The sequence below is a fragment of the Camellia sinensis genome, chromosome 2 (genome assembly GCF_055761805.1).
Source record: "Camellia sinensis isolate YWXY chromosome 2, ASM5576180v1, whole genome shotgun sequence".
NCBI lineage: Eukaryota > Viridiplantae > Streptophyta > Magnoliopsida > Ericales > Theaceae > Camellia > Camellia sinensis.
The window spans coordinates 87,525,333-87,533,487 of record NC_138962.1 but is presented as its reverse complement, the minus strand read 5'-3'; the positions used below and the strand labels follow the sequence as shown (position 1 = coordinate 87,533,487).

General features: G+C 41.4%; 1 protein-coding gene across 1 annotated transcript; it reads left to right on the top strand.

The window, feature by feature from the left end:
• Positions 1–2,942: 2,942 nt before the first annotated feature.
• LOC145815272 (uncharacterized) lies at positions 2,943–3,563 on the top strand. The gene has a single exon (XM_082911977.1). The coding sequence runs from the start codon at positions 2,943–2,945 to the stop codon at positions 3,561–3,563; it is 621 nt and encodes a 206-aa protein (XP_082768103.1).
• Positions 3,564–8,155: the final 4,592 nt, after the last annotated feature.

The window sequence follows — 8,155 nt, the reverse complement described above, 5'->3', positions numbered from 1 at the left end:
TGTGCAACGCATGTGCCCAACCACTAATTTATGAAAATATATAATTAAATTATACACCCACAATAAAATAAAATATAAAAATCTACTCCCACAATAAAATAAAGGGAAAATTATTAGAAACTCCCATTTTGGAGAGTAATAGTCTACGAGGTCCTTTTTTAAAATTAATACACGTCCAAGGCCTATTTTTTTGGAAATGTGATCCGAAGGATCCCATTATGTAATTATGGAATGACCATTTTGACTAATGTACCCTTTTTTGTGTGGTTGAAAACGGTTTTGGAAGGGTGTTTGAATTATTTTTTATTACATTGATTTCGGTATGCACTATGGGAAGATCAATTGTGGCCATATTTTTAGGGATGACAGGGGTCATGAGTATTTGAATGTTGCGTGGTGGGGGGGAGAGGTTAAGGTGTGTGATCTGTGGTGGTGTACTTAGTCGTCTGCTTCGACGTTGTTGGTCGTGGGATTAGGTTCTTCGATTGCGACCACGGTAATGAGTGTTTGGGGTTGTAAGCATTGCCATGATGTTCGCAATGTTGCCGGCGTGTAAACACATGTATCATTTTCCGATGTTTATATCCCACAACTAATCGATGTGTTCGATTGGTGTTTGCGGAAAGCATAATGGTTGAATGTTTGTATAGTTTGTCGGTGTGATGCTTGTAGTGTACTTATAATGCGAAAGCGACTAACGTGGTTTTCCATATTTAATCTTCATTTTTCATTCTATCTCGATGTAGGAATGGCAGACAACATAATGTTGTTGTGTTCTTACTGGATTGAAAACGTTGCCATTGTGGTCACTTCTGATTACACGTATAGCATGTTGGTTGATCATATTTCCAAACGTTTTGCTGGGCTGCATACTGATTCCGTGTCCATGTCATTCAAGATTCCTGGGTACAATAATTTCAAGATGGAAAATGATTCCGATTTCGAGAAAATGGTATGTCTCGCTAGGTCATGTCGATTGGATCACATCGACCTCTATGTGGAGGAGCGTGGTGAGTCGCGGGGAATCAAACGTGGCAAGGATGTGAATGACGTACTCGATCATGGAGTTAGTGATGTGGGAGAAATGTCAGTATATGTTGATGAGGAGGCTGATTTGTTACCTAATTTTTGCCCACACTCTGGCAAGGTGTTATTGTCGACAGATTGGGTATATCTACAACTTATAAACCTAACCACAAAAAACAAATCTACCCACAACAATTTAGGGGTTTGTTTTGCGTTTCGGATTTGGGGGGATTTTGGGGTATTCATTGGCGTAAATCACTCAATCGGAAACGGTTCTACCAAATATTTACACCGTTAAATGTGGGATCTGGTTACGCGGATTATGAAGACAATACGGCCATCGGTTTTGGAAACAACACTTCCATTTCCAAACCCTACACTACTCTCATCACACCATGCTACCCACCGGATTCCTCAGTTGCAGTAAAACACACTTCAGAATCATGGCCTCGATCTTCAAAGACTGTTTGTAATGTGGAGCTTCAGAGCTTGGGCTTCCGTTTTGATGTGGGCCATCCAAAAGTGGTTTGCGAAGGTGTTGTGGGCCATCAACTTCTCTTTCACCAACTTGATGTGGTCCACCAAAGTATGGTTTTCTCAAAATAATGGGTTGTGTACAAATGTGGGCCTTTATAAAAATGTGGGCCACCAACGTGTTGGTCATAAATAGCATGGATTCCCTTACATACACTACAAAATCCAAAAACGACTATAGTAAGCTTTCCCCAGACGTTACATACACCCACGTCATTCAAACCTAACATCACCAAACCAAGAACAGTACATTCATGGGCAAAACTGTCCACTCCCAAATAATGGGACCTTTGGGTGTACAAAATTTAATATGGGATTGATTAGACTACAATTCCACCTTTTAGGATTTATGGGTCAATTCCCCTAAAATAAAATAAAATATAAAAGTCTACTTTGAGATTGTTATTGAAAGTACTTTGTATATATGTGCTTGAACATAATTGTATGACCAAGATAATAACTAGAAATACAAAATTAAACTTCACAAAATTTTGTATGGAAAAAAAAAAATCAGTAAATAAACGGCTATAGCTCAATGGCAAGTAATTTAGAAACAGAGTTTGATAGTCGAGACTTGTGTTGGAAACAATTTTCTTAAAGTAGATTTCGCTCTCACTTTTGTGCTATGAATTTGACCACCGTTGGCTTCCCATGATGCAACGACTTACACTTGTAGTGTAGCACTACACCTCCAAGTCTAGCCAACCAAACTAATGTTGAAACTCTCTATCTCAGAAATCCTAAGCACTAACTCTATGCAGAATATGCAGAAGCAGAAAGCAAAAGGAAGAGAAGAAATGAATGAATGAATGAATTGAATAAATTTGTTGGAATGGATGGGCTATTTACAACCTTTCTTGTGACTATTTGGAATTGGTTGAAAAGACCTAACCAAAAAACTAACCGGTCAAAATAGAGACAATAGAAAGAAGAGATGCTTTTTTCGAATGTTGTTTTCGTGCAAAACAATTGAAAAAATTAAAATGAATTTTGTCCCAAAAATATAGGTATGGATCCAACCCACAATCTCGCACATGCACCTGAGCTTGGTGTAGGCCGGTGATAATTTAGGTCTAAGCTCGCACTGTCCGTAACTCCTCTTCTTACAAAATTTGGGTGTCTTAAGGGCCCAAGCAAAAATGCCACAACCTTGATCTTATATACATATGAGTTGCTCTTTCTTTCTTATGTGGAACAAGCTTAATACACTGTTGTGTAGGAAACCCAACAAATATCATTTTCATGAAATTTATTGTAGCGTCGATTTTCATTCACATGTAAATGGTTTTGCCTAACCAATGGCATAAAACACGACACCACTTGGACCCACCTCAAATAGAAAATGAGTCCACCTTAAATTTAGCTCCAAATTGGTTAAAACTATGGTTTTCGTGAAAGTCTTGTCTTCGAATATTAGAGGTTGGGGGAGGGAATTTAAGAGAAGAAGAATCAAAAAATTAATCAAGGAGGAAAAAGCTGATGTTGTAGCTTTTCAAGAATCAAAAAAATCATCTTTGGACAAAAGACTTGTTCAATCACTATGGCCCAATGATAATTTCCAATTTATGGAAGTAGATGCAATTGGTATTGCAGGGGGATTAGTTTGTATATGGAACCCTGATGTTTTTCAACTTAAGGAGTGTTGTTGTAGTAGAAACTTCATTCTTCTAAGTGGGTTAGTCATTCCAGATTTTGAGTGTGTATTGGTTAATGTGTATGCTCCCAATGAGGACCATTTATGTATACTTCTTTGGGAGAGACTATGTAACCTCAAACAACAATTCTATAAGCCTTGGTGTATGGTTGGTGACTTTAATGATATCAGAGTTATTAGGGAAAGAAAAGGCTACACCAAAAGATCAGCAGGTATGCAAGCTTTCAGTGCTTTCATTGACCAAATTGAAGGGGTAGAGTTGCCAATGGTGGGTAGAAAATATACCTGGAATGACTCCAGAGAGGAGGGGAGATGGAGCCGCATCGACAGGTTTATATTGAATGCATAATGGTTGGAAAAATTCAATTTTAAATGCTGGGGCTTGCCTATACTAGTGTCAGACCATTGCCCTATCATCATTAAGGAGAATGACAATTAACTGTTGGCTGTTGCATTATGGATTTCTCCGTTTTGCTGAAAAGTCATGGTTGGATGTTCAGATTGAGGGCTAGGCTGATTATAAACTATTCAACAAGCTCTACCATCTGAAAAAATCCTTGAAGATCTGGAATATGGAGGTGTTTGGCAACCTTGCAAGCAAATTGAAAGAAGCTGAAGAGGAGTTGCATACTTTGGATCTGGGAAAATGCTAGAAGATCAGAACTTAAAGAGGCAATTTGGAGACTAAGTAAAAGGTTATAATGGTTATGGCTTCAAAAATCTAGACAGAAACACTAGGTAGCGCTCGGTGTAGACACCCCATTTTTGACCGCCCTTAAGACTTGGGCGCTACTGATGGTTTGCTCGATGATGAAAGGTATGCAGGGCAAATGTTCAGTTTCTTCGAAAAGGAGAGAGGCAAATCCTTCAAAACACTTTGTTCAGGGGTTTTGGAGTTGAAGAAAAGAGGAAAGGAGAGGAGAAAACTAGTTTGGGAGAAGTTCGGCATGGATCCGGGTAGAAGCGAGTCGAGCATCCCTCGCTGAATCGGGCTTATCTATCTGTACACTTGGATTTTAGCTATGGGACCACCACCGTCGGAAAGCTTACTTCCGGGGCTTCATTTTGCACTCAAGAATCTCTTAAAGCCAAGTCCGGGTGGGGGAGATATGATCAGTTGAAGTCAGGGCATCATCCCGGTTGGATCGAATCTGCGCGGCTTCACGGAAAAGGGCATAACGTTTTGCACAGGAGGAATTTTGATGCAAGGTTTGCGCCATTGGAAAGCTAACTTCCGGGGCTTCAATTTGGACACCAACCGGCAGTTTTTTGACCTTACCGGCCATCCACCGGCACTATATTTGTGCCGACCGGCAATTTATTGTGCCGACCGGCACTTTATTTTGCTGACCGGCAATTTTTGCTAGCCGACGACCTTCCAGAGCATTCTGCAGATTGAGTGGATTCCAGCTGTGCCAGCTGGAATGCACAGAATTGATCCCCCACGCACATGTGTGTTTGTTTTGCACCTTGTGAGCCTTTGGACCCCTTAACCTTCTAGAAGCTTGAACCCTTTGGCCAAGCTTCTTGGAGAAGCTTGGCCAGCTGTTTTAGCTTCCTCTAGAAGCCTTGCACCCCCCTTGAACCCCTTGGCCCCTTTGAAGCTTGTCCTAGAAGCTTAGCATTGCTTATATAAGTACCTCTCCTCCTCCTTTGTTTAGGTTAGAGATTTGAGGCAAAAAAAACCAGAGACATACCATGTATATCTGATATATATACATACAAACCTCCATCTCTCTCCATATCTCTCTCATCCAACCATCAAACACCCTTGTTCTTGGGCCATTTCTTCATCAACTCATAGCACAAGGCATCCAACGCCTATTCCAGCAGCTTGAGGCTGTCCTCCAGAGGTTAAAAGCTCCTAAACTTGGTCCAAGAGGTGTTGGTTTGCTGGTCTTCAAGGGTGAGTCCTCATCTTCCCTTTTCTAGCCTTTTCTTGCTTCATATCTAAGCCATAGTTGCTTGCACTTTTGGGCTCCGACCTAAACTTCAAATCATCATATTTTGAGGTCCTCTTCATGTTTGATTGAGGACCTCTTGCTGTTTGAGGATAGTAGCTAGCACTTCCTTCTTTATCTCTCCTTTAGGCCCTAATCTTGCATGTTATTTTTGGCCTATGTGTAATCTGTTTTGGGGCATGTAGTAAACTGTAGATAGGCTTATTTTGAGCCCTTATTCAACATTGAAGAAGGGCTCAACACTGTTTCGGACCTCCATGTTATACTTGCCTTTATATTCTCTTTTTGGTCCCATTTTTGCATGCCTTGGCAGCCCCTGATGTTGCTGTTTTTGGACTTTGGTCCGAACTAAAAACAGCCATATTTTGACCCCCTTGTCATGTTTTATTAAGGGTCTTTGGCTGTTTGATGAATGTTTTGCATACTTGCTTCTTTGGCCACCTTTTGGCCCATTTCTTGCATAAGAGCTTAGCCCTACCCATGTTTGTTTTTGGGGCTTTTACAGTTCTGTAAATGTGCATATTTTGGGTCCCTCTTCAATGTTGTTGAAGGGCCCTAACCTATTTGGAGTTAGCAGCTGTGAGTTGCTTCATAATCGCATGTTTAGGGCCGTTTTTGTATGCCATTTTAGCCCCATCTTTGCTTGCTGTTTGGCCATGCCATAAACTGTAAAAAGGCTTATCTCAGGGCTGCCTTGCTTCTGTCTTCATGCTCCATGTCCATATCATGCATGCTTTGTATAGCTGTAAGCCATTTCATGTGCCTAATTTTGCATCTCGGGATTCATTCCATGCGTTGAGTGTTGTTTCGTTATGTTTCGGGGCTGTTTTGCATCACCTATCGCCTCTGAAATTTGCATGAAAATTGTCCATGTTTGTGCCTTTCAAATGCGTCGAAAAGTCGCTTCATTATGCTTAAGTCTTGGACCATATATCTATGCATGTTTGTATGTCATTTGCCTCCATGAACTTAGCATATTGGCCACTGTTTTGGGCCTAACTAGAGCTGCCTAATTCATGTTTAAGACCATCCCTTGCTTATTTGCATGCTCACCTTGCATGTTTGCTTGTGTCGGCATGTTGCATCCTTAGCTCGTATGCCTAGGTTGCATTGCATTGGCATGCATGCCTTGTTCCTTGACTTGATGATAGGAATTGGGCCTTGTTTGGTTTGATTTGGTTTGCATGCATTTGAAATCAAAGTTGCATACTTGGTTCTTTGGGCCATCATGCATGGAAATGCGTGATTGGTGGTCCGAGAACCGAGTCACATGTCCCTTTGAGTCATTATCATGATAAGGGGCATGGTTGGTGCATACATGCCTTGAAATGTGCTGCCATGCCTTGTTTTGTCCTCTGTTGCTGTGAGTTGCAGGTCCTGCAGACTTTCTTTGCCGACCGGCAGTGTAAGGTGCCGGCCGGCAATCTTTTCTCTGCCGACAGCTTCAATTTTGTGCCGATGGATACACACCAGTGCCGGTGGTGATTCCACTCAGCTGGTGGTACTTCCCAGTGCCCAGGGATGCAACCCTGAGGTTTTGACAGCCTCCAGAGGAGTGAAAGAAGGAAAACAGAGGCAGCTTGCGCATGGCGGCACGCTTCTCGAGGCGTTTTACTGTTTTTCTTAGTTTATTTAATTTGTTAATTAAATTAGTTAATTTGTAATATTAATTAGCTTGCGTAGTTAATTAATTTGTAATATTTATTTGGTCCCTCCGAGTGAGGGCAAATCTGTAATAAGTGTGCGTGAGTGTGTGTATGTCTTCCAACCTCACGTCTTTCTTCCCTTTTATTTACCTGCTTATGATGGTAGATTAGGGCACGTTTAATTTAGCACACCTTATGCTATGCATGTATGCATCCATGCATTTGTATTGCATGCATTAGGCTCGGTACATCACGCTAACTGCATCAATACTTCAATTCTAAACTGAATACGTGATAATTGTGCATTTTCACATGACATGTTTAGGATAGCCGAGCCTATTCTAGTAACATTTTGTATGCGATGCATTAGGCACTTCACATGAACTAGGACATGCACGTTTGCTAACTAGTTTATTGTTTTGGCACGGAGTACAATGTAAGTGGTTATGCTTTAGCATCCCGCATGCGTGTGAGTGTTGTCATGATAATATGCTTACCATGCGGCTAAGTGCTTACGTGTGATAAACTGCTTGAATGCCTGTGGGTGGAGGTCAAATTGCTTAAATTGGGATAATGCATTAAAACTATGAATTTTAAGCCCACTTGATAGTGGCAAAATCATCTTTTCCAAAAGCCCACTTGAGGGTGGCAAAACCTGCATTTTAGCCTACTTGCGAGTAGCAAACCATTTTCAAAACAAACATAAAATGTTTTGTTCCAATTTAGGCGATTCGGTCTATACTTGTTTGCTGTGCGCATAACATAGTAATTCTAGGCTAACAATTGGTTTAAGAATACATAAACGTTTTCAAAATTGGATATCACGGTTAATAGAGGCCGGTCTTCGGAATGGGCGAAAGGGGGTGCTCATAGCTGACCTTCCCCGATCGTACCCAAGCTCCCGAGCCGAGACAACTCCGGTGATGACGGACATGTGGCCTTCGGCACCGAGTCAGGGTTTCCTAAATTTCCCATTTTAAAAAATATTTAGGTGGCGACTCTGTATCTGGCAAAGCAGTCCATGTTTGGCACTACTTTTTCAAAAATCTGTTTCTCAAAACGATTTGCCGGATTTGGACTCTTTGGTTCGGATTAAGAACCGTGACACAAATCGAGTCCGAACTGTAGCATGAGGCCCACGCGGGCGCGTCTACAGTTTCTGGCGACTCTGCTGGGGATTTTAGAGAGCTTGACTCGAACTCGTGATATCCTGTTTTGATTTTGCTTATGTGTTTCTTTGCATTGCATGTGCATTGGTGCGCCTAGGAACACAGTGTTTGCCGTCTGCCATTCCTGAACGGTTTGCTGGAGGCTTGCCTTGTCAAGGCATGTCC

Coding starts and splice junctions, on each gene's coding strand:
- LOC145815272 (XM_082911977.1), top strand. CDS start 2,943: ATGGTTTTCGTGAAAGTCTTGTCTTCGAATATTAGAGGTTGGGGGAGG.